The sequence below is a fragment of the Corylus avellana genome, chromosome 11, assembly GCF_965113065.1.
Source record: "Corylus avellana chromosome 11, dhCorAvel1.hap1.2, whole genome shotgun sequence".
NCBI lineage: Eukaryota > Viridiplantae > Streptophyta > Magnoliopsida > Fagales > Betulaceae > Corylus > Corylus avellana.
The window spans coordinates 28,288-54,819 of NC_142500.1; the positions used below are offsets into that span (position 1 = coordinate 28,288).

Here is a 26,532-nt window from a genome sequence, read left to right on the forward strand (position 1 = left end):
TAAAAAATTAATATTTTAATGGAGCAAAACGGTGCGTTTTGAATTTTCTTAACGTCTGTTAAAAAATTTTAATGGTATGGATTTTATTGTCATTTCAATTGATCCATGGACTAAATTTTCGAAAAAAAAAAAACTTAAGAATATTAAAATTTTGAAGGGTCAGGAATTTATTGTACATTTTCCCTTTTTTAAAAAATAAAAAATGGTATTTTTCTTCATAATAATGTCATTTTTTTTTAAAAAAAACGACATTATTACGAAGAAAAACACATTATAAAAGCATGTCCAACTCCATTCGCTTCCTACATTATGAGGAATTTTATTTGATCAATCAAATTTTGATTGTTCTTTTAATGATTCATGTCGGTTTGTGTGCGTTTTGAATTTCAGGTATTTGGGTTTTGGTGCTGTGCTCTTAATATGATTCTCTTTTTGGTTGTTGTAAGTGGAATGCTATGTGCTTTGCGTTTAGATATTGGGAGGAAACATATTCCCAGTTGTTGCAATGGGTTGGCATACATACCTCCTTTATTGTCGGGAGGATGTTGATGTTACTGTGTCATTGGGCACTCCTTGAATGTGCAGTTTAGCAGAGCCACCGCTGCAGAGTAGAGAGCACCATATCCTAGCTATACAGGTGAAGCAACTCCTAGACACACGGTTCTTATAAAAGAGAGAGATGTAATCATGTAAGAGACATAAAAGATATAAGAGATTTTTCTTATGGGGGAGTCTCTGGGAGAGAGAGACCTGAGAGAGGCTTATGGAATATAAACGTAGAGGGAGAGACAGTAGAGAGGGGGGACGAAGATCCCCCTTCTCCTCTTCTAGGGGTATCAATACGATTATGGTTAGTGATTATTAACAAAAATCGCTAACCGTAACCACCTTAACAGTTGTTAGATTTCACTAACCGCAACCACTAAGCATTATTTAGCAGTTAGCTACTAATCGTCTTTTAACGGTTAGTGAAATAGGTAACCGCCTGCTTTTTAAAAATTAAGCTTTTTTTTTTTTTTTGGGCTTTTTTGGATTTTTTTTTTTAATCACTGTAGCATTTTTTACCCTCCTTTGTTTTTGTATTTTTAGTGTTTTCTTGGGCCTAATTACTATAAAAAGAGCCCATATCAAAAAATAAAAAATATTTGACCTCAAATTTACATTTACTTGTACTTTAAAAAAAATTCCTTAAATATTAAATGATAACGGTTAACTTTAAAAAAAAATAAATAAATAATAATAATAATAATAATATTAATAATAATAATAATCAACATAACATATAAAAAAACTATCTTAGATCTAAGAATCTAAGATAATGCGATATATGTTTTCTAAGTATAAAGTATCTAAATAATAATGTTTTGATTCAATTGTGGTTATAAGTAACATATTGTTTAATTCAATTGTGATTATCATTATACGTAAATAATATGAATCATATGATTAACTTTTAGACTTATAAGTTATATCATATTATATACGTATTATTTGTTATTATATAATCATATAATTTAATGATCAATTCATCATGTGATATAATCATATCAATTATAGTGATAATATATAAATTACTAAAATTATAATGATAATACATTAATACTTCAATTGTGGTTATAAGTAACACATTGTTTAATCTAATGTCAATTACTTAATTTGATATTATACGAATCACATTATCATTGTACATTAATAATATTAATAATATAATTAACTTGAATAAAGTATTTGAATTGTCATTGAATCATATGATTAAGTATTAATCTTATACATTTATATTATTCATATACATATATGTATAATTATAATTTATAACATATATAGACTTATAAATTTATAACATACATTAGAACTAAGTCTCTAGATACTTAATTGTTGTATTAATATATTTATGAGTTATGTCATATTATATATGTATAATTTGTTATTATATAATCAAATGATTTAATGATCAATTGATCATGTGATATAATCATATAAACTATAGTGATAATATATTAATACTCAAATTGTGATTTAATTATTTTTTAAAAATGTGTGATTTAATGATCAAGTAATTATGTTATATTATATTATATGTATAAATATTATTATAATTATAAAAATATATTATATAAAAATTCGGTTAGCGGTTACGGTTAGTAAACCCAATAACCTTTAACCACTAACTACTAGGCAATTATAGCGGTTAGGCGATTAATACGGTTAAGCGGTTATAGCAATTAATCGCCCGCATTGACACTGTTTCTCTTTTTTCTCTTTTATTCCAAGCTGTAAAGTAACATGTGCCTGTGTCATTAATGTTTAGTGGAAGGAAGCGTGAGAAATGGAAAATAACTATGAGGACAATGATATGTGAATAATAATAATAAGGTTCTAATCCAATAGTAAGTCGAGCTTCAGTAAACACCTAGCATAGTATTAATTGGTCAAAAGTTAAAAATCCTGCTTAGACAATAATCTTATTGGACCACTCCAAGGTTTAACATGGCCTGATAAAATGGTTGTGGGATGAGTGAAGTATAGACATATCCGAACTTTTTTTTTTTGACATGTCCGCACAAGATGAGGAAGAAGATTTAAACTAATGATCTTCGCTTCATGAGATATGGTCCCAGTTGATTAAACTATCTATTGAAAATCATATTTGAAAATTGGTAAATAGTAATAGTAACCACTAACCAGTAAGATAACTTGCGAGCCCAATTAAATCCCCTACTCGTCCGCACCCATAATTCCTTTGGGAATGATATTACTATTGGTGGTTCCTATTTCCTAATCCTTGGAATGACAATCAGCGATTCAAAGTGAAAATAAAAAATGGAAAAAGAAAGATGAAAAGAGAAAACGAGGGGAGGGGAAAGGAAAATCGGAAATCAAGCCAGGATATTCGGCTAAACCAAACCCTCGATTAATTTAATTAATGCAGTCAGCGTATAAAAAGTAGGATCTTCTGTTGCGTCGAGAGAGAGAGAGAGAGAGAGAGCGCCGACCTTGGGGCTTTGGGGTTCGTCTTCGAAATTCGAAATCTACTATTGTTTCGTTGTTGGGCTGGGCTGGGCTGGGACTCCTCGGGGCTTTGCATATTCCTGTTTTTTCGGGTTCAAGAGTTCAATTTTGGTCGTGATTTGCATCTTTCCTTGTTGTTCCCTTTGAGATCAGATACTCCGTCATTCACTTTCTCCCCCAATCCATATATTTTTGATTTTGTAAATTTCGGGACTCATATAATACTTATCTCCGATCTCTTTCGGTGTCCAAAATAAATAAATATCCAAAGGGGGATTGATTGATCATTGGTTACTTTTGGGGGATTTGTTTGGTTGTAAATGTAAAGAGGAAGAGTATATTATCGATGGTTGTGTTAATGTTAAGAAGAATCGGTAGGCATTGTTGGCAAGGTATTGGTAGTAACCCTCCCAGTAGTGGCTGTATGGTGTTTTGTGCTCAACATATAATGGGTTCCAGTTGTTGTATAACCCGTAATGATCCCGTTGGCTTCTTCTTGAGTAAGGGATTGCAATTGCACACCCTGTCTCCTCACTCTTGTACCACTTTTGTTAATGGACGTGGACGAGGAGGAGGGATTGCAATTGGCATTGGCCTCAACGGCCTCACTCTCAAATGTTGCTTGAGGGACGATGATATTGACGCCATTGCTTTTCACAAGGGAAAGGTAAACCCCCCTCGTGCATTCGCTGCGCACCACCTCCACTCGCTCCGTCTCCGCGATTTCGACATTGGTCTCCAAGATGGCACTGCTACTGCTGACAACGCCACTGCCACTCCAAACCAAACTCAACAAGGGGCATCCCACCGTGGATTCCCTGACCGTCCTTTGCCCGATAAGATTGTTGTCGCCGTTGATGTCGATGAGGGTAATTTCTTTTTCTGATTTACTATTAGCCTTCCACAATTTACTCGCTACTTCCATATCCTCTCTTGACTTCTGAGGACCCTTTAACCATATTTAAGACTTTCATAAATCCTCTCTGCATTTGTGTACTTAAATAGTTTTCCTTCTGCTCTGTTGATAAGCAGTTTTGGGAAGCTTTGTATCCGCTCTGAACAGATTTATTGCGGATCGTTACTTTTCAAATCATTCACTTTCGGAGTATCATGTCTATGAGTTCTTCAAGGTATTGTTTGATAGTTTCTTAAAGATTTTTTCACTGTCAGAAATCAGAAGTAATTTAGTGCCATATCCGGTTGCTTTATTGGTTTTTTTTTTTTTTTTTCCTCCCTTGGTTAATCTTTGAAATTATTAGTTACTTAGTATTTTGCCAACTTCCTAAAATTTGGCTGGGTGATTGGTTAGGGTAAATTGCCTTAAAATTTTCTCATCAATACAATTTACTGAAAGGCTTCTAGAGGAAGCATGAAACTTTTGTGTAGGGCTTGGAATGGTGCATGCATATTGCATACATTAGTTGTTGTTGCTTGCTTTCTTTTTGTGCCATGAATACCTCTATCAGTGCATTTAGTTTGGGCAACTATGCTTGTAGCCTTTCTGATTCAATAGCATAGTGTGTTACATTCATTAAGGCAGTATAACCTGACCTATTTTTTGCTGGGATAGTCTTTTGAGTTGAACTCCTCTGGATGTGCCAGCATTAGCCATGCTAATTTAAGTTGTGCCCTTCTGTTGCACGAGAAATGCTTTCATTGCATGTAGGCTCTTGTCATGGATTGTGTGTTAGTCATGTTTGCATTACAACTTATGGATGCTGAATCTTAAGTCTATTTGTGCCACAATGGTTTTTTTTGTCTCCTAATCAATACAGAGGATGGGGGGTATTGCGCCACAATAGTTACTGGGCAACATTATTATACTTATAACTTATCATTTTCCCCCTCTTCATTCAGTTCTATGGTTGGGAAAATGTGTGCATTTTCTTCTTGTATTCTGATGCATCCTTCATTTCTGTTACAGATATGGAACTGTTCCCGTGATGAAGGTACTGCTATATATAACGATTGGATTGACTGTTTTGCGTCATATGACTATTTTCACTTTCATTTGGCTAGATCTTAGTCTTTGAAATATCCAACTGAGTATAAAGTTTTCCTAAAAACTTGTATGATGAAATTAGTATCTGTTTCTAGTTGTCTTGCTCTTTTGACTCTTATCAAGTTCATTTAATGAAGTGTATCTTGTGTTTTGGATGGTGTTTATCCTGGATGAAGGGTTCACTTACATGTTGTTCATTATTTTTTAAGACCCTTGATTGATTTTATGGATTTGTGTTTGGATGTACTGAGCAAAGCTAAATAGGAGTTAAATGGACTTCTAAGATAAGATGATTTTGAATTTGGAAAAAGGAGGATGATTTTTTTTTTTTTCGTTTTGACATCCACAGTATGCTTAGGAGACTGCTTAATTGACAAAAAAAAGTCTCAGAAATGGTTTGAAACAATTGTCTCATTGATGCCCTTGAAGCAGCTTATTGACTTCATCTTGTTAAAATTATGAGATATTTCTGCATTGGACAATTCCTTTCAGCAGTATATCATTGAATTGGTTCAAAATTTGTACTTATTGTGACAGCTACTAACCGTGTCCATGAGTTCTTTAAAACATCGTACTTCAAGACAGGGATCCACCCCATCCCAGGTGCTCGGATGGCGCTTAATAAGTTATCGAGAGTTTGCAACCTATCAGTTGTGACGTATGTAATTTCAGTTAATCTTCTTTCAACATGCATGATTATTTATACAAGAATTAACTAATTTGATCTTTTGAATATACATATGTATTACCAGGTCGCGACAGAATGCAATCAAGGAACACACAATTGATTGGATTGAGAAGCATTATCCGGGACTGTTTCAGGAGATTCACTTTGGCAACCACTTTGCTTTGGATGGAGCTTCTAGGCCTAAGTCAGAACTTTGCAGGTATGCCCGCAAACCACATCCATTGTATCTCCATGCTCTTGATTCTCAACTATGTTACTTATTTCTCAAATCTTTTTGAACTCTTTGCTTTAAACCTACAATTCCATCAATGTATAGGCTGTTCAAGTACACTGTAATGTCTTGCAATGATGCTATTATACCAGGTTCTCATAGACTATTATCTTGTTGTCAGTCCCATCAATGTACTCCTCTTGATGGAATTTTACCATTATAGAAACATCTGCTAAAACATTTTCTCTTGAACCGTATTTAGCAGGTCCTTAGGAGCTAAGGTTCTGATTGATGACAATCCAAGATATGCTATTGAGTGTGCTGAAGTTGGAATCAGGGTTCTACTTTTTGATTATGAGAACTCGTATCCTTGGTGCAAGACGGAGTCTGTCGATCAACATCCTCTGGTCACGAAGGTTCGTAATTGGGAAGAAGTGGAGCAACAGCTAATCTCTTGGATTGTCTCTTAGTTGCATAATCCTATCACTAAAATTTACTATTCACCATCACTTCATCAAGATATATTACTGATTCTTATGCCCAGAACATCTGATGGATGCTAAAGTAAGTATTCTTATACACAATCTGGTCCTTGGTGGAGCGGCTGAAAGGAGTCCAACCAAACAGGATTGTGGGGTCTGTGCTAGTACGAAATTCTTAAAGGCGAAGTGACTTTTTTTTTGTTTTTGCTAGCAACGGGGGAAGTGACACTGTCATCTTTCCCACTTCTTGAGCCATGTAGACAAAAATATTTTTCATGTAAAATTTTGGGTTCAGATTGTTAGATATGGTGAGAACATTGATGTAATTGTGCAGTCATTAGCAGGTTAAATTTACTTCATATTGGTGTTTGTTTTGGTCATATAGCTTGAAGTAAACTGGCAATGTCAAGGCTCGTTTGTTTTCCTCTTCTGCTCCATTTTGTTCTTAGAGTAGTGATTTTTGGCACACCGGCATACTTGAACAGTAAGCACGATTGTGTTAAAATATTATAAAATATTATAAAAATAATATATGAACAGTAAAAAAGATTCTCTTAAAATATTATAAAATATTAAATCAGCCAAGGATCTCTTCTTGCTTCTATGAAAAAACAGAGGGATCCCAAGATATTTAGCCTTCGCTGAAATATGAGGAAGATCCAGCATACTCTTAATAGAACCTCTAATCGAAGGCTTGCAATTTTTGCTAAAGAAGATAGCAGATTTGGAATAGTTTATCTTCTGCCCAGACCATCTAGAATAAGTGGAAAGACATTCTTGGATTACTCTAGCTTCAGAAATGTTAGCTTTCTGTATATTAGATGCACGCAGCAGGCGTCATTCTTTTTAAACTTTATAATGAACATTTTTTTGAGAGCAGATGTAGGTAGGTCCCATAGATTTATTTATGGTCCTTTTATTTTCCACTCAAATCCTCATTCCCACACTCTGCAATCTTAAAATTCCAACTCCACCCCCTGATATCAGGTGTGCAGCTTCCATTAGAGATTTGATAAACTTTTTTCAATGTTGAATCTTGAATCAAATGAACCGTATGTTGACTTAATTATTAATTAGTTGATCACACTCATGGAAGTTCTTCCAGGACCATAAAGATACTGTACAATCTTTCCTGGTGTCTGGATCTACAGAGGTTTTGGATTCCAGCAGTTTCACCTGAATTGACTTTATTACATTGAATTATGCAGTAGCAATAACATTTTAAGCATATCATCTTTTGACTCTGGATTTCAATTTTCACGAGTTTGAAATCTGTATCACTTCAGGAAATAATCAGGGCAATAATCTGTCAATCTATCTTCTCCATCAACTTGAATCCATAGGCCTCTAAGAAATCCAGTGCTGCAGTACAACAAAACATATAGAGTCAGTTGTTGAAGTCTATGACACAAAATGCCAAAGGTTCCTTGGTGACATGCCGCCACCACATGCAACCTGATCGTGATTGTAAAACTTGCAAGTGAAAAATAGGGCAGATGATACATGCAATCCTAGAAGCTTCACCTAGCCGCATAAAACAAGACATTCACTCAGTGGTCTTTCCGGGCTTCATAGTCAGATTATACATGCACCAATAACTTTTTGATCGTCACTTGATAGCCATGTGTACCATTCAAAACATTTTTTTCCCTTTTCCTTGTATATTTCAAACATTGATAATCAACTCTGGAGTTAACCGGGTGATAGCCAGGGAATTCAATCAGTTCTAGTTGCACCAAAATTTTGTTATGTATATCAAGCCGAAGAACTGGTAAAAGAGAGAAAAAGAAAACCACAATTTTCCCTATCCCAAAATAAAAACACAAGGATAAAAAAATTTCTCCAATCCTCTCGCTCAACTCTCTTGCACACAATTTTTTCCTCTTCTCTCGCTCTCTTTTATTGGGGCTATATTTTTTTAAATTTTTCTAACCCCACAAACCATACCTTCAACAGATGAAAGCATAAGAGTGATACTACATCTAATACCGTCACTTTCTTGTTTCCCAGGCATAAGTAGTGCCATAAACAACATAGGTCTAAATGAATTAAATTAAAAAAATTTATTTGCACAACCACACATGCACACAAATATCTTTTCTTAATATTTTCAACAAAAATTCGTTCTAAAGGCAATCCCTTTAAATCCTAGTCAATCTTCATTGAATTGTTACTTTTTAAAATTAAGAAGAGTTTTATTTCAGTACAAAAAGACTCAAAATATTGACTAAATTCCATTTATTTAATAAATAAGGACAACCCAATTACATGGTCTTTTTTTTTTTTTTTTTTTTTTTTTTTTTTTTTTTCAAGTCCTACTATTTTCTTTTTCAAGATTTCTGAGGGGGCCATCCCCTTTGTTCATGGCTTTGAATTTATTTTAAGGCTTTTATTTTCAGTAAAGCATTGAATTCAATGCCAAACATCTTCATCTGTTGTACAACACCAAAACCAGAACCAAACAAGTATATTGCAAGTACCTGGTACATATACTTCAGGTTCAATAGGCCTTAAGACGCCTCTTGTCTTGATCTTGTTTTCTAGTAAGAGCTGAAACAACAGGCATGACGTAGTTTTAGTTAAAGCATTAGCTCGGATAATGGTGTAGAAGGATGGAGATGTGTGACAAGTACCAGAGCACCAATGCCTGCTGGAATACCAACAGTGAGAGCCATGGCAGTGGTGGTTTTCCCGTTCTTTGTCCTCCCAAATTCCAATAAAGTGGCCCTATGAATCTCAGTTAGTTGGCGATCTGGAAAATCTACCTCCACTTCATGATGCAAAAGCACCATATCCTGACCATTAATCACGTAACTTGCAATAGTTTATTACTTTAAGATAAAAAATGATCAAATCTATGGTCAATTTACACCAAGTTCACTTTGGATAAGACTAACATAAAGGCTGTAAGTTTAATTTACAAATACCTGTTCTGTGCTGGAGTAGGCTAACCTTTCTTCCATACGAAGACAAGTAACATCAAGTGCACTTTGGCAGGAAACAGGAATTTCTGTATGCTCGTGAAATCCCAAAAATCTAATCCATATGGCAAGCAATAATAGCTGCTTAATTCTTTACATTCTTTATATGGTCATATTTTCTAAGAACTTGAGCATAAGATAGAAAACTACTGAAGAAAAAGGATATTACTGGGAACCTACATGATAGTTTTGGCCGCCTTTACTGCAGTTCTTTGCTGTTTGCAATGTCGAAGTGAGACAATCCTTTCAGTGATGACCTTCTCTGCTATCAGAGGTCCATCCATATCTTCAGTTTTAATTTTGAGAAGTTCATGCAAAAGTGTTCTGAAAGTCGGTCTCTTTTCACCCTCAAGAATTGGATGAGTTTCAGTACTGAAAAAACCAATTCTTGCAAGCGTCCCCATTATCTCACTAAACCCTGTACAAAATAGTATTGGATTAGATCCATAGACATTTAACCTGTTGGAGTGTATGCATCCCTTTATTGACTCTTTCCTACACTAAGACTTCCCTACACTAATTCTTTGTCTCCAATTTCAATTATGGGCAAAATTATTGCATTATACTCAAAAGAATATTTCAGGCTTTACTATACTTATATTAATTTTTTATAAGCAACCTAATTTTAGTCAATGAAGTTTTAGTCAGTGGCCTCAAGTATAATATAACCCAAGAGTCAAACACATCATGCCTTCATAGCGCAGGGTTCCACGGAAGATGGTTGCTGCTTCATTTCCGATTCCATATAATTCCCCATAAACTAAAGAATTACGATTGGGAAGACACTCCAATGCAAAAGCTGGAAGATCAGGTATCCGAAGTCTCACAGCTGATTCGTAAAGACCGTCCCCTGCAAGTTTGTTACACAAAGTGAACCAGTGAGTGAACAATAAAGAAAATCATTTAGAGATATAGCAAATGGTAGTTCTTGATATTCTTTGGGATCTTTATACTCTTCTAAAATGACATAAATTTCCTCCAAACCAATCTGAAGGAAATATCAGAATGAAATGACACAAAATATGGAACTGTTGTTGGAGATATGCAGCTGATATGATTTGATTATGATTTGATTTCCTTTCCATACATGATTTCCTTCCCATACATGTTCCCATTTATTGTAATTCCATATTAGTGTGTTGCTTCTCTATATAAACAAGTGTAGATGTATCATTGAGGTATTGAGAACTGCTCCTGTGTCTACCATGGCACGGGTGGCCCTGCCATTGATCTTAAGGTCAACATTTCATCTTTCATCTTGGTCTCAGAGCAATTTATCCTTTTGTTTTTCCGTCCGTTCTTTTCTATTTCACATCTGTGTTGCTTGCCGCGACTACATAAATTTTTTGTTGGTTTCTTCGCTTCCGATTGCTACCATCAATACTCATGGTCAACATTCTTCAGGAAATCTGAAGTCGTGCTTCACGTGGGTCTGTCCCAGCAAGCTTTCCACACTGTTCTGTGGTGGTAGTGCCCTGTTCCAGTCAATTGGATCACCGGCATCTCTGTAAGAATCAACTACCATCCTTTTGCAATCAGTATGGGTGGACGATAGCCGATTGTATGAGGGTGAGATGACTAGGCAGTGAGATCTGAAGTGTTTTCTGGACAAATCGCGGTGTTCCGATGCAGTGGTGAAGTTTTTCCAGCAGATCTGTGCATCATTGGAGGAGGAGAGACTGAATGACATGTCATTTAGTATGAAGACTCAAATGTCGCAAATTATTATGGTTGAAGATTCTACTGAACGAACTTGGATATAATTGCAAGGAGCCTATGAGCCTATACTGCGAGAATAAGACCACTATTAATATTGCTTATAATCCAGTTCAACGTGATCGTACTAAACGCATTGAAATTGATAGACATTTTATCAAGGAAAAATTGTGTGCCGGATTGATTTTCATACCTTATGTGAAGACAAGGGAGCAACTGGTGGATATTTTAACAAAGGGAGCGTCCAATAATGTTCTTCGTTCAGTCTTGTGCAAGCTGGGTATGCGAGACATCTTCGCCTTAACTTGAGGGAAAGTGTTGAAGATATGTAGCTGATATGATTTGATTATGATTTGATTTCCTTTCCATACATGTTCTCATTTATTGTAATTCCATATTAGTGTGTGTTCCTTCTCTATATAAACAAGTGTAGATGTATCATTGACGTATTGAGATATAATAAGAATTCTTCCTTCCTATCTTTCATCTCTTGTGAAGAGTGAACGAACATCCACATTTTAAGTGTTAGAGAGATCAAGTCATATTTCAAATGAACAATAGATGAGTGCATGTCAGATTTTCAAGTATTAAAAACATCCTAAGAAAAAACAGTGAGCATAAGAACATCCTGCTGCTTACTCAGAGTCAGAGTCAGAGTAATCACTTTTAATTATCATTGACAACTTACCCTCAACATATAAAGTTTCACCATGAGATCTATAAGTAGCAGGATTTTGCCCAGCCCGAATAGCTCCTGCAGGATTCCAACTGAAAAGGTTGATAAGACAGTGAACAACTGCTGTAAGACTGAGCTAAAAGTTCCAACTATAATACTCAATAGGGAGAGCAATTAGTTATCCATGTATTTGAGAGAACAGAAAGAAATCGCTGCTGCTTAAGTGTGTCAGGAAACTCCCACGACTTTCCCTTCTTTTTGCAAGTAAATTGGAAAGTGATTATGGATGAACAATGAAAACCGCAAGAATTGTAACACATAGGAAAGAAGGCATGCAAATCTATATGGAATGTCCCGCAAAGAGAAAGGAAGTACATCTGTTCAGTTTTCATGAAAACACTAGAGGATATAATCATTAATACGACATTGCATCACTTATGTCCAACGTTAAAAATACTGCCAAAACCAGGGTGAAGTTGATATCTCACTTATTATGTACCCATTCTAATTTGGGAATAATCCAAGTATGTAACAGTCTTTATATAGAAGACTATTATGGTTTTGAATTTTATGCATTACATTCTTGCATCATTGAAATGTAAGAGATAACATATGGCAATATGTCCTCTATGTGTCTAAGAGTCTCAGATAAGTGTTTATGAATTGTTAAACTTAAAATTCTGTTTTAAAATTGTGGATGCAAGTGAGTTGTCAGACATGCACCCACACGTAAAAGTACATAAAATTTTTTGTTCAAGTGTCTTATAAGCACCCATTCATCAAAGCACATTTGCAATTTGATCAGTCTCTGTTATTGACATACAGTTGACAGATGCATGATATTATTTATGTAACATAATTTTCCAGAATAATTTTCAAATATTAACTGAATATTCCAAACAGTTGTTTTATCCCCCTCCCCCCATTTCTCCCCACAAAGAAAAAAGAGGGAAAATAATAAAAAGGGTAGAAGGTGCATTTATGTTTGGAGAGTTGCAAGAAAGCCATAGAAGATGAATGTTTTAAATCCAAGTAGTTCCAACAAGTACCTGAATTTATATGCTAATGGGTTGTTAGCAGCTTCTGGGGATGGGAGTCCCCCACAATAAGAAGTGAAAGACCTTATTCTCCCCTTTCGAACATGAACTTGGTTAATCATCTTCATTGCCATCATATGATCTATTGCATCAATAACAAAAGTTGCAGTATAAGTAAATAATTTTTTCTCCAAAAGTTGGAATATTAAATGAAAACATGTGCACAAGAAAATTTTATACTAAACTAAAAGACAGGCAAAGCATATTGGAATTTAATATTCCATGTATTAAACTGTCATGAATACGAGAAGCAGTCAGTCAGATCACATTTGTTTATACAATCTATCTCATGCTGAGGAAGATTCTTTATAGAAACAGATCATTATATACAAGGGTTGGAATTACCTATTCCAGGATCCAGACCCATCTCTCCCAGAATTGTAATACCAGCACTCTTTGCCTTTTGATCTAACATGGACATGGACTCATCAACATAGCTAGCAGTAACGAGATGCTTTTTAAGCTGCATTAAGAGACATTATAATGTCCTTAGCTAGAAGGAAGAATGGACAGCATCCAGGATATGACAAATCCTATTCTTCTTTTTGACTTTTGGTGCTTCAATATTCTATAAAGCAATCAACATAATTCTATTCAAGTTGTCTCCTGCAATAATCCAGATTCTTTTTAATTATTTCCAGTTCTTGACCACTGTTTCCTCTTAGAATGACAAATCATCTCTTATGGCTAAGTCTAAGATCAAATCTCAAAACCCAATCCCTGGGTTTTGTGTTTAACTATTCGGTGCAGCACCTCAAATGTCTTCCACAAATCATTTATTGCACAGCTTTTACAGTAAAAAGCATATTTCACTTTAGTTATTGAAAAACATATTGACTTGTGTTCAGATTTTATAAACCATAAATTCAGTTGCTTGTGGGATTTTTACAAGGCTCGTCATTATTATGAACTCTCTCTTGTTAACCTTGGCTACAAGCAGATTTGATATTAGGTCGCTATCATGGTGTGTTAACTGTGATACTGATTAATGAAATTGAGATAGTGTCATATACCTTGATGCATGCATTTGCCACATAATTGTGACAACTAGCAGGCAGTAAACTTACGACGACTTCTACCTGCAAAGGGGCAAGAGGAAGCATTGAAAAAGTAAGTCCATGATCAAGGCCACAAAAAATCCAACATCATCCAGTAAAAAGAAGCAACTTATCTGGTGAGCAAACAGTAAAAATACTTATGATAATATATGCCAATGACGGTCGCCATGCATGCATGACAAGTATTTATACATTATTGGTCTATAGCATAAATATTTTCACTGGAACTATTGGATGAATCGGTTTCCTCACTCCCACTATACTAGAGGAGGAATGCAGCTCCACCCTCACATCCCATATTCCCATGGGTCCTTTTGCTCTGTTTGGTTCCGTAGTTTCTGTTTTAAGGAATTAGCCCTTCCCACATTAGCTCGCTTTTAGCTTGTTTCCAATCCTATAAGTTGTTCAATGCGGTTTTCATGGCCTTCAGGTGCCTTAAAAATGTTATTAAGCTTTCCAAGCACCACCTCCCCCCCCCCCCCCCCCCCCCTCTCCTCCTCCTCCTCCCAAAAAAAACCCTCTGGTGGTGAATCAATGCTGGCAAGGGAAAGGTTTTAGTTGTTCCATGGGTTGTTTTTCAAAGCATTAGTTCAGGTAATTGCAGATAAATGTACCACAAAAAAGAATCTACCTGTGAAATATACTTAGCAAGACTTCCACAGTCCATCACATCAAGCTGAACAGCTGTTGCATTAGGAATGCCTTCAACGATCTGCATCCAATCCTTTACTATAAATATCAAATGATTTATATATAAAATAATGGCACTCAATGCAAATAAACATAAATATGCATGTACATGAGCTCTATTGTAATAGAACAGTATGCATACATGTGGACATTACACTTAAGTACCTCAGAATAAACAAAGTTTTCCCCCTAAATGAATGAAACCAAAATTGATACTCTTGAAAGAATTTGATGAAGCTAAATATTTCATAAAGACAAAAGGTTTTTGGTCAGTGATACCTCTTCTGCATCCTTTAGGTAGAGAGATCCAACAATAACTTGAACATCATTCTGCTCTATGAAATCATCTTTCAGGCATGCTTTATATCGTTGGTGGGATGAAAAACTTCTAGTTGATGCTAACAGCTCAGCAGCTGGTTGACAGACCCGTCCCGCACCGAGAATAAGAACTGCAGTCTTCCTTTTCATTTCATGTCCCTTCTTACTGCCACTCTCCTGGACTTTACCAACCTTCAGTGAAATCTTATTTGTTTCTTGATTTAGAATCCCAGATTTTTCATTCGGATTGGCTATAGAAGTCAAGGAATCAATAATTTGATCCAGCACCGCCCTATCATCTGCACCAACCTGTCCAAAACAATAATCACATCTATAAGGAGATATACAACTTCTGAATCATATTTTCTTGACACAAATCATAGCTAAACAGGACGGATATACTTGAGTAAGATAGAGAAAACATAGGCCTTTGAGTATGGAGACCTAAGCTATGCTGGGGAAATCCAGAAAGAGAGCTACCATATAGAATAGCTTGGTATTTTAAAGATAATCAACTAGTGAAGCACATACACTTTTCTCTTTGTCATTGCCCAATAACATTACAAGTTTATGGTAGTAGAAATTAGAAACATGCAGCTATCTTGACACAAATCATAGCTAAACAGGATGGATATATTTGAGTTAAATGAATACTCATCTCTTTTTAGGGGTTTTTGTAATGACCTACGGAAAGCGATAGCTGCATCTGCGCTATCACTCCAAAATGACTGGCTAAGTTGCAATCAGAACTCCCTAAAATCACTTATAACTCCTACATTGGGAAGATGAATTGCCCACATGAAGGAGGAGTATAGGAGTAGTACTAAGTGCCACACTAGTTTCTTATTCGATGAGAGTGAGCTTTATATATGATTCTAGGGAGTTCCAAATTAACTAGTCCTTTTGGAGTGATAGCGCAGATGTGGCTAACGCTTTCCCTGCATTGTTACAGGTTTGTCTCCAAATAAAGTGAATAATATGCTGGAATTACTCATACAAATAAAAATTTAACTTGAATAATTACGTATTGTTGTAGCAAGAAAGCAACCCTTGCAAGTACGTAGAAAATTTAGTAAATTTAGTGTACTCCTTTGGTGCTTCCCCTTATAGTTTGGAATTGGATAAGATTAAAAACCAACCAAAGAGGCTTACTTCACTCATTTAAGACTGTTCAATATATTGGTGCATGAGTGATTTCACATAAGGATACAAAGCTTCTAAATGTTCAATGTTATTAGTAAACGATTATTTTACAATTTTTTTTTTTCTTTTCACACAAACATGACCTATTGCCGCCCTAAACCATACAGTATTATCTCTCCTCCACAGAGGAATGAAAAAGATCTAACAGGGTACAAGTACAACTATCACCACATAAGCAGAAACTTGAGCTTAATGTGGATACTAGAATTTGTTGCGATGAATTCTACAAATTCTTCATCCACTGTGCCCATTTGAAAATATGGTTTTTTTTTTTTTTAAAAAAAATAAATAAATAAAAAAGATTCATGCTACATACTACAACCCCATCCCACACTGCCACATCAGCCCATTGATTTTTATTTTTAACAAGGGCCGATGAACACTGCCACATCAACTCACTACTTTTAAAAAAAATATTTCTATCAACTCTTTTAATTCTATAGGTTAGAAAATAATTATATACTCCCTCTTTTCCTAAATAATACTCAGCATTTTCTTTTGTGTTTGTCCCAATATGTTTGTCTATGGGAAAAAAGGCAAGAATAATTTTTTACACTTACCAAAAAAGCCTTTATTATAATTTACTTAACACAAAAGATATGATTTGTTTTCACTTTCGACATACAAGTTGGAAAGTTAGAAAGTTAAAATATTGAGGCAGGTGGGAGCTTTTTATTACTTTTCCTCTACTATTCAGAGACAGATGGTAACAGTAAGAGCTATGCTTTAATCTTCTATGCATCAATAAGGAATTACAACAGCAATGGCAGATGTCAGTTGTTGCTCACCAGTTGCCGAGGATCTTTTGAGTACACTGTTAAGATATAGCCATTCATAACATAGTTCAACCAACTTACACATGTTGCTTATAAAAAATTGGAATGCAATTTAAAGAGTACTCAAGATCTAAGATGTAAAAGAAAGTGAGAAAGGGATTTAAAAACATAGGACAACTTTTCATTGACAAGGCAACAATTTTCTCTTCCAAAATTAGACTGTAGTAGAGGCTTACTTACTTCAAGTTCTGAGTATGACATGACGTTAGCACTCTGACCCACTTTACATTTAACCAAGTGAAAGGAGCCACCAGCAGCTTCAATAATATCCAAGGCCTCATTTATCAGAAATTGATCAAATAAGTGACCATTAAGAGATACCTGCCAGTAATATTCAGCAATATATGAACTAACCAATATCTAACACAGTTCACATAAAATTCTTGGTTGGGGGAGGGGGGGCAAAAGTTAATTTTTAAAAGAATATTTAAAAAAAAAAAAAAATTTGGGACCACCCTATGGTCCCCCCCCCCCCCCCCCCCCCCCCCAAGCCAAGGGGTGGTTCTGCCCCTGAACCCAGTTTGCTGATTTCATTCCAATCTTCCACATTAAAAGGAGAACGAACAGCTAAAAATGTAAGATAAATTGAAAAACCTACCAAAATATAGTATTTCTTTTTGTTAGAGTGGCAACTTTCTACATTTTCTGATATTTCTCTGCAAACCAGGAAAGAGAATTCATGAATATTTAAAAAAAGACAGCATTTCAAGTAAATTGATGAACAACTTTTTTCAAGAACTTGATGATGTGTATATTCTTTCCTTGGATTGTCATTAAAAAACATCCATAAGTCAAATCGATTTCTCTGCTCTAAAATGAATTGAATAGAAGACAAGTAAAATCTTCAGAGCATATCTTGACATCAGTGTGGGACAAACCAGTCATGAAAGGAAATTTTGCAAAAGTTTGCTGAAAATCCAATGCATGAACATACTTTATGAAGTTGGGGTGGACTATTATTGGACTCTAATATATTCTTATTTAGAATATATTTGAAAATCCTTTTTCCCCATTGAAGTGGAAGCAAATAGGAGAATGCTGTAGTGTGAAACCGGAATTACAATAAAATAAAAAAGAAAATGTATTTTTCTATCCCTGTTAAAATTTATTTCAAACAAAGAATGCTGCAAGTTCCTATTACTTGTTTACATTTCAACATGTTTGAAGTTCCCAATTTAAGGACAATGGTATAAACATAAAAATCATCTTATCATGTTTATTTCTTCAAATGTTATTTAGGTGTAGCTAGTGATAATTTCAGTTTCCTATTCTCCATACATGCAAATCAAACCAATCATGCACAAATTTCCTGCAGATGAAGTTCTCTTCTTGGCCGCCTATTTTTGGAGAAAAAAGTAGACAAAAGATTTACAAAAATTATTGAGATAAGGAACCTTCAGAGCTGCAGTCAATATTTTAAGATTCTGTTTTTGCAAAACAAGAGTAGATAGGTATATAAGTGAGAAATAAAGAAAAATTCAAGGTATATATAGTGGAGGCATATTGGTCGAGTCTACTTTGAAGTTTCTTTTATTTCTGATAAGCTTTCACTTTGAACTAGTATAAAACTGAGTTCACTATTTTATTGAAATGAGAGCAATCGCAGAGTACACTTCCTAGTCCAGGTTCTTGAGCTCAATAATGATTAAATCCTGCTGTGGAACCCCAATTATTACCATATATAAATATAGTACCAATGAAAAGGCAAAGGAATATTTTATGAAAAAGAAGCTTACTCTGAATTAGAGTTTCGCATACGCTGAATATATTCATACAAAGAGTTAAGGGTTCCTCCGTGAGTTATGCAGGCCCTTCTTAAGTGTGCAGGTAACTTCGTAATATCTGTTGCAGAAGCCAAACTGCCGACAAATTGGGATAGTATGTCCCCAAAATGTTGGGAAGCCTTTCCACAATTAAGTGGCATGTTAATAGACACAAGGAAAGTTAAACGTTCTCCTAGAGATATTGCGTAGAGGGAAACATAGTAAATAATAGAAAAGAAATGCCTGGATGAGAGTACTTCACCTCTTTTGCAAACTCTGTTGGAAGAATGTCAACAGCTGAACATATCACGCCATTACCCTCCATGTCTTGATGATATGAATCATTCAAGGGATCATATCTGGAAGATTGAACATATCAACAATACAGATAAAAAATCTTTTAACGTCATATTTGATTATTCTGAAACACAATTGAAGATTCCAAAATGATAGTCCATCATGTGAAGCAAATTAGACATGAACAGCATGTCCAACTTCAATCAGAAACATGAATGTTAAGAATTTTAACAGTTCATTGCCTACAAATAACTTCTAAAACATGAGAGCAAAGTCCCTTGTGTGCCCTCCCTTGCTTACACCTAAAAAGGATGGTTCATGGAGGATGTGTGCAGATAGTGGGGCTATTAATAAGATCACAATCACCTACTGAAGTCCAATTCCTCGTTTAGAAGATATGCTTTACAAGATAGTTAAACCAAAGATGTTCCCCAACATAAACATGGGGAGTGGGTATCATCAAATTAGAATGAGTGACAATAAATTGAAAACTGCATACAAGACACTGGCCGGTTTTTATCAGTGGTAGTGATTCCATTTAAACTCTTCAATGCACTGAATACTTTCACGTGGGTTATGATTGAGGTACTCAAACCTTTCTAAATCTTGTTTGAAGTTGTCTATTTTGATGATATATTGATATATAGTCAAACTTAAAAAGCACATTTGATTCATTGGTGCCAAGTTTTAGAGGTATTTCCTAAGGAGAAACTCTATGTAAATTTGAAGTATTGTTTCTTGACAACACTATTTGGCATAACAAGTGCTTGTGGTCTATTATGATAATCAAACATTGAGGTATTTGAATTCTCAGATGAAGCTTAATTCACGTCATGCGGAGTAGATGGTCTTTCCTTCAACAGTTCAATTTTTCAATAAAGTACAAGACCGTTGAGCCCAATAAAGATGTAGATCCTTTCATTAGGCGGTCTTTGTTGCTAGCAGTGATGACAACCCAAGTCATGGGCTTTGAAGAGTGTTTAATATCTTGGTCGAATTATTGCCCAGTTGGGAGAGTTAGAGTGAGTGTGCTGAAATATAAGTTGCATGGCAAGACATTGGCAATAGTAACTGACCATTGTTCTTTGGCAAAATATTTACAAAGATATCGATTGATTTGTAAGATGCAGTCAAACATGTCAATTTGGAAAGAGGACTTCACAATTCACTAGCATGTACAAACCATTGCCCAAACCAGTGGCTCTTTGAGTTCATTTGAGTACAGATTTCATGTTGTATTTATACTTGTTGCCACTGAATGCTATTTAAAAAATGGCGCATTCCATCCCTTGCTCAAAGACTTCTAATGCTACCCATAATGATGCTTTTTTTTTTTTTTTTTTTGTCAAAGAGGTTGTGAGACTACATGTTGTTTCATAATACATTGATTTTAATAGAGATATCGAGTTTATGGGGTACACGAGATACTCTTAGATTTGTAAAGGTCTCACACTTGAGGGAGAGTTGGGTCAATATAGAAGAGACTCACAAGTGATGGAAGATTTGTTGTCAGTGTACTTGTGAGGTTTGTGTCCTACATTGAGAAAATATAAAGTGAGTAGTAAATATACTTAAGTGAACCCAAGTCCATTAGCTTAGGCTTTTGGGCTGAAAGTGGTGTTCTAATATTTATATTAACTTACTCTTGTGGACTCTCCAGGTAATTCTCTCCCTAATAATTGGTATCAAAGCCATGATTAGCTTCCACTAATGTTGATACAAGTGTCTTGGTTTGACGCGTTTGGTTTGATTCTAGTAAAAGAGTTTGGCTCCGCTCCTGGAGTAAACATGATACCCTTGGATTTGTAAATGACTAACACTTGAGGGAGTTGGGTCAATGTGGAAGAGACTCACAAGTGAGGAGGAATTTGTTGTGAATGCGCTTATGAGGTTTGTGTCTCATGTTGAGAAAATATAAAGAGAGTGAGTGCTTAATATACCCAAGTGAACCCAAGCCCCTTAGCTTAGGCTTTTGGGCTAGTGTGGTGTTTAAATATGTATATTAATGTACTCTTGATTGACTCCCTTGGTACTTCTCTCCCTAACAGCAAGCAATATGTTAGCTTTTGGATTGGAACAAATCATGAAGATGTCTAAATGAAGCATCATTCTTTTACATTCAAGTGCGACATTCTGCACTTGTTTTACCCATTTTCGTCTACCCTAAGTATAAGAGAAGGGTTGAAAGCACATGGAGACATCAAGTCTAATTCCATTCTTCCAGGGCCTCTAAGCTACTACAATTAATAACTTTTTGGACTGTGCTCAATGTTTTAGCTTGGCTTGTGTCTGGAATCAGTCTAAGAAGCAGAAACTCACAAGTTGACCCAATGACATACAATGTCCGAAAGATAGAGAACAACATAAAAATGTATGTGAAGGAAATGAACCTACAAAAGAAAAATACCTGAAGAAAGGTGAGTCAATTGATGTGGTTTGGTTAACAAACTCAATGGATCCCCCTATATCACAAGTTATATCAGAGATTCCAACAAGTGGACATCCTGTCCCAATGAGATCTTGAAGTTGCTTGGTACTCAACAACCGAGGAAATCTTTTCTCCCAATACATGCAATTCACTATTAAAGAGTACATTTGAAGCTAATTAACAAAATAATAGCAGCCAAAAATCCCAATTAAGTTTTACCAAATAATGGCAAAGGCTATAGCATATATATAATTTGCATCAGAATATGTTAATAGAAAAGAGGACTACATACCTATTACAGATGTGTATGGAGCTATCTTTTCATGGAAAATTGGTTTGTAGTGTTCTGGATGCGCATAGTAGTCAGCCTAGCAAGATAAAATGTTTAGAATAAGTACATTATGTTTTAAGATAGTCACAAAGTCAATTACACCCAAGGAAATCAATGCTTTCACTTAAAACTAATATACATGACATTCAAAGCCTAAAAGAATCAAAGATGAACCCGTCATAGCCATCAAACCTAAGTCAAATCTCTGATCAATACTGCTTGGGCTTGGCTATAAGCTTGGACTTGGAACTTAAGCAATTAAAGGTCAAAGAAACCTGTTTTCAATGTTATTTGGTCCATGAAGTAATCAGAAATAAGAGAGAAGGCATCAAACTCGAGAAAAATTAAACATGGGCTTCAACACAAGAAGCAAATCATTGTAATTTCATATATGGGATAGGCAGCAAGATGGAAAAGCAATCAGAGTGACGGAAACCCTCCACACACACACACCCTCCCCCCCCCCCCCCCCCCCCCCCCTCTCTCTTACGGATAAAAACTTAAAAAAAAAAAGAGGGGAAACAAAGCTGTAACTTACTTTGTCAAATACTTTTGTGGGATCTTTATGTTTAACCATATCTTGACAAGTCACAACACAACCATATACTTGGAAGACTCTCTTTGATGCGCGTGCAGGTTGAGTGAGATCCCTGGCCTGATCAAAAAGAGAAATTTCAATATTTTCCATGCTAAAAAAGTGTTGGAATTAACTCATCAAATGAAAAGACAGAATACAAGGATTGGATAAAAAAAAAAAAGAAGGCATTTCAATGGAATAGCCACCAAGATTGCACACCAGACATTTTTGTGCGGATGGTGTTCGGACTCAAGACTTTGCACCTCTCTGATCAATATGAACTGGTTGGAAAAACATTTTTGCACATCTTTGTCCTTAATTTCTGTGACTGTTTTGCTTGATTACAGAAAAAAGTTCGTTGATATTAATAATCAATTTCCAAACTATTTCCGTATGCTCCATACAATACAGAGGGTTTCATTAAACTTTGCACCTTTAATGACTCTCTTCAACTGGACAGTTTTCTCCAATTGCAACAAAAAAAGAAAAGGGATAATTAACATTTGACAGTTGACAGTTGACCTTTAATGGTGACTGCAACTTATGGGAATGCATATGCAAACATAGTATCTATTTAGATACGCTTGAATTAACCCTTTCTTGTAATTAGAATGTATATAACCTAACCCTATTTCAATCTGTCCCAGTATGGAATGTCTAAACGAATTCAATATTGAGATTTTTTACTAGAATGTGATTGATTTCTTCCAGCTTTAGGTCTTTTACTAGTTAGTCCCAGTAAAGACCCAAAATGGCATATTTTTTTGAAACCAGACCCTCTGTAACACGACCTTGTAGTTGAGACTCCACCCCTACCTCTTAAACCTGAAGGAAGGAGCTCAAACATTTGGGGCATCATGCCAGAGCCCTCCCAAGTCGTGCAAAGCAAGCAACGCAACTAAACAAAAATTTGAAGATGCAGTTATTTTATGTTGAACAATTTTAAATATTCAAAACTTCTTCTTTTTTCCCTTTTGGTTGAATTTATTCAACTACCTAGAAAGATGAAAGTTTTCTACTCTGTATAATTATTGCCTTCATTGGGTTTTATTCCAGTAAACAAATAATTAGATGAAGTCCAGCATTTAAACATTATATGATAGTACATAGCATAACTTGATGGACTTATTTGATGATAATATATTTGTTTATATGTTTAGATAGGTAGATAATCTAATTTTGAAATGCAGATGCTTTATCTGCAGACTTTTGAAATAGAATTGAAGGAGAAGCTTTACCCACAGGGATATGAAAGATGACATTTCAAAAGTTCAGAAGAACAAATGCAGAAGAAAAGGTACAGATATTAAATCACTACTTATCCCAAAACTTAAGTTAATAGGAAAATATTGATTTTAATCATTTAATTGACATTATAACAACAGAGAATATCAATTCCTCTATGGATCATAGAATTGTAAACAATCCCACGCTTAATCTTTCGAGAAACTGCTTCATCTTCATTGTGGCCCAGTGCTTGAGACAAGGCCTCTTGGTGGGTTCAGATTAAAGATGCTATACAACACAAGACAAACTTGTCCTTATACAGGTCTACATGGAGTCCAGTCCTCTCACTTATCTCATACCTCGAGTCCTCAAGGAAATGAAGTTTGGATATATTTATTTACTCCAGTTTATGGTAAACAACAAAATGTGAGCTGGGAACATAAGGGATTACCTACTAAAGTTTCAACAAATGAACCATGAGCTAATGCAATCCTACCTATGCCCCATAATTAGATGAACCACCACAGGGAACAGATATGATACTCTTAACTTACCACCTCAAATAGCTCTGGAAGCCTACTTGAATCCACAAATGTATGAGGAAGAAGCTTAAATATTTCTTGTGCACCAAGAGAAACTACAGAAGAAATGAGTAAAGAGAGAATTAAAAATTAAAATAAAAAAATTATGTACATATTAAATGCTATAGAAATTTATGAAAATTACTTGTAAAATTCCTAACAGAAAAAGTAAAGAAAACTATTTGCACATATGAATACAAGAACCAAAACTGTTTCTATTAGTGTTTTTGAGATTTATAATCAGAAGCATTTTGAAGAACCTCACATGGATGATGATATCATCAAGTAAACTAAGTGTAGATATCAAAACGTTGCAAACCACTTCAACAATAGGGTAACCTTTAATTATCAATAGATACAAACATGGATGGACGAAGGGAGGATCACTTGCAATGGAAAAATTACCATTTCCTGAACCAGAGAATACGAAGATCAGCGGACAAATTCCAGATGGCAGTCCAAGAGTTGCTATTTCTTCACCCACTGAAATTACAGCAGCCTTGGCAGCAACCAAGGAAGGATACATGTAGGATGCACCCAGTGAGAGGAAAGGTGTTGAATATCCAAGACTTAGATACCCTAGTGAGAGAAAAGTTTGGTCAGGATTCAACATAACTAAATGAGATCATATTAAAAAAAAAAAAAAAAAAAAAAAAAAAAAAAAAAAAAGGTCGTCAGAGCATGCACTTATTCAAGCTCTAAGTTTGGACATCTGAAGAGAAATTGTAGTCCAAAACCTCTTTTCGTCAATGAAAACAGGGGAATTTGGAAGAGGTATTGTAGGCACTAGGCAGGGAAACATACTGTGTCCTAACCCACGTAGGAAGTCAATTAATCCAGCTCTACCAGCATATTTTCCGAACGCAAGCAACCTTTTCCCGTGGTCCCCAACGATAAGCTCATAATCAAATAACGACACCCTCTCAGTGAGTATCTACATATCATATAGACAGAGAGAGTCAGGAGAAGCAAAAATGTCACCACAAATTGATTTTCTTCTATAAAGATGTGTAAACAAGGAGATACCTTATCTAGCAAAGGCAAGTTTTCTTTCTGGGCCTTGTGCGTATGGGAGAAGAAGGCGTACGCTCTTTGGGGAAGAATCATCTCCAGCTGCGGGAAAAACCAAAACAACAATTATGTAAAAAATTTGCTAAGTTGAAGGGCATATTATTTGGAAGCAAAGCACAGAGAATGGCAGCACCTTCGGTTGTTTAACACCCAAGATGAGGCCACAGTCTGACAAGTCATCTGATATTTCACACCCCACATCCTCGTATTGTGAATCGTGATGAATGCGTTTTGTGGATGGCTGCACGATAATGCGAGCCACTCCACTTCTATCCCTTCCACTGTGTAGAAGTCGAGCACAGTGTGATGGGGTCAGAGGCACCCTCCTTTCCCACTTATTGCAAGACTCGGAGAGGATCCCGATTACTCCATTCCCAAGCATGGTGTACTGTAAATTTGCCTGTTCATCAGTTGCACGACTAATATAATATGTTCCATAGAAATGGCAATCCGGTCAAATTTTACACCTCAAATGTAAATGAAATCAGAAAATATATAGAAAACGTATAATTCGGGCGCCGAGGGAATTGCTCTAATTCAAGCAAATGATTGGAGTTGCTTTCTTTTAATAAAGTTAAAAAAAAAAAAAAAAAACTGAATCATAGAGGACCAAAAGGCAAAGTAAGAATTGAAAAAAAATTATTGAAGAGAAAAAACGGACACAAAAAAAGAAAAAGAAAAGAATGATAGTGGGAAGAGTATATCTAGAGAAATTACTTGGGACTCAGCTGATCAAAAGAGAATGTAGCTTATTATCTCCTGAAGGGACGCCCTTTCCGCCTCTGCAAATTTAAACAAATAATTTTTTTTTTTTAAATGCCGTTCGCTTTGTTTTGATCGCCTGATGAGCGAGAAAACACAGAAACGGAGAGGGAGGGGATGAAGGAAGTGAGGCGAAGGTCCTAGTCCTACGATATGTCATTCAGACGCATTAGCGTCAGCGTCGTGATCCGGTAGGTATTTCTATTTCCGCAGAAAGAGACAAGTTCGTGGGTGCTTATCATATTCATAAACCAACAATCCACGTGGTATGGATCTGACGTAGTCCCACTTCAGAGTGAGATGGACAACCGTCCAACTGCACGCATTCCGCAACCTCTTTTGTCCGTAGTTCCGTATGGAACTTCCCAACAGAAAACCACGTGCCATATTGATATGGTGCCATATGGGCCATGGCCCATAAATAAGAAGAAAAATCAAATCTTTTTTAAGTTGAAGTCGCTCCGCGCTAGGAATGGATCCGGATTGGTCTAAAGGCCCCGTCCAAACGAAATGTTTTTTGAAAAATAC

The 26,532-nt window shown here is 35.6% G+C and overlaps 2 protein-coding genes across 5 annotated transcripts; one reads left to right on the plus strand and one right to left on the minus strand.

Moving 5' to 3' along the window:
* The first annotated feature begins 2,849 nt into the window (after window positions 1-2,849).
* LOC132166599 (Haloacid dehalogenase-like hydrolase (HAD) superfamily protein) lies at window positions 2,850-6,751 on the plus strand. 3 transcript variants are annotated; one of them, XM_059577447.2, is made up of 6 exons: window positions 2,850-3,878; window positions 4,042-4,139; window positions 4,934-4,958; window positions 5,597-5,669; window positions 5,764-5,898; window positions 6,173-6,751. In XM_059577447.2, the coding sequence occupies exons 1-6, from the start codon at window positions 3,356-3,358 to the stop codon at window positions 6,378-6,380; spliced, it is 1,062 nt and encodes a 353-aa protein (XP_059433430.1). In that variant the 5' UTR covers window positions 2,850-3,355; the 3' UTR covers window positions 6,381-6,751. The 3 variants fall into 3 exon arrangements, with proteins under 3 accessions (XP_059433430.1, XP_059433428.1, XP_059433429.1); XM_059577445.2 differs by having other exon boundaries at window positions 2,851-3,878; window positions 5,549-5,669; XM_059577446.2 differs by having other exon boundaries at window positions 2,852-3,878; window positions 5,549-5,669; window positions 6,176-6,751.
* A 677-nt stretch (window positions 6,752-7,428) lies between these two features.
* On the minus strand, window positions 7,429-26,160 carry LOC132165282 (lysine-ketoglutarate reductase/saccharopine dehydrogenase bifunctional enzyme). Of its 2 annotated transcripts, none has more exons than XM_059575776.2 (25): window positions 25,960-26,160; window positions 25,376-25,630; window positions 25,198-25,284; window positions 24,976-25,105; window positions 24,577-24,750; window positions 24,145-24,227; window positions 22,325-22,441; window positions 21,748-21,823; window positions 21,435-21,606; window positions 18,993-19,089; window positions 18,704-18,870; window positions 17,566-17,623; window positions 17,148-17,288; window positions 14,890-15,237; window positions 14,552-14,632; window positions 13,876-13,941; window positions 13,208-13,325; window positions 12,815-12,944; window positions 11,778-11,857; window positions 10,065-10,223; window positions 9,554-9,791; window positions 9,320-9,428; window positions 9,026-9,187; window positions 8,873-8,942; window positions 7,429-7,754 (listed from the first exon to the last, which is right to left on the minus strand). In XM_059575776.2, exons 2-25 carry the CDS (start codon window positions 25,622-25,624, stop codon window positions 7,702-7,704), a joined length of 3,165 nt encoding a protein of 1,054 aa, XP_059431759.1. In that variant the 5' UTR covers window positions 25,625-25,630; window positions 25,960-26,160; the 3' UTR covers window positions 7,429-7,701. The 2 variants fall into 2 exon arrangements, with proteins under 2 accessions (XP_059431759.1, XP_059431760.1); XM_059575777.2 differs by having other exon boundaries at window positions 25,376-25,642.
* Between the last annotated feature and the right edge of the window lie 372 nt (window positions 26,161-26,532).

What these genes read in the sequence shown, in the direction of transcription:
- LOC132165282 (XM_059575776.2), bottom strand. Translation starts at nt 25,624, where the DNA reads ATGCTTGGGAATGGAGTAATCGGGATCCTCTCCGAGTCTTGCAATAAG. An exon ending in ACTTGCCTTTGCTAGATAAG is followed by an intron (nt 25,106 to 25,197) that starts GTATCTCCTTGT and finishes TATGATATGTAG; the next exon opens with ATACTCACTGAGAGGGTGTC. An exon ending in ATGCGAAACTCTAATTCAGA is followed by an intron (nt 17,624 to 18,703) that starts GTAAGCTTCTTT and finishes CCTGGTTTGCAG; the next exon opens with AGAAATATCAGAAAATGTAG.
- LOC132166599 (XM_059577445.2), top strand. Translation starts at nt 3,356, where the DNA reads ATGGTTGTGTTAATGTTAAGAAGAATCGGTAGGCATTGTTGGCAAGGT. An exon ending in CGCCGTTGATGTCGATGAGG is followed by an intron (nt 3,879 to 4,041) that starts GTAATTTCTTTT and finishes GTTGATAAGCAG; the next exon opens with TTTTGGGAAGCTTTGTATCC. An exon ending in CCTAAGTCAGAACTTTGCAG is followed by an intron (nt 5,899 to 6,172) that starts GTATGCCCGCAA and finishes AACCGTATTTAG; the next exon opens with CAGGTCCTTAGGAGCTAAGG.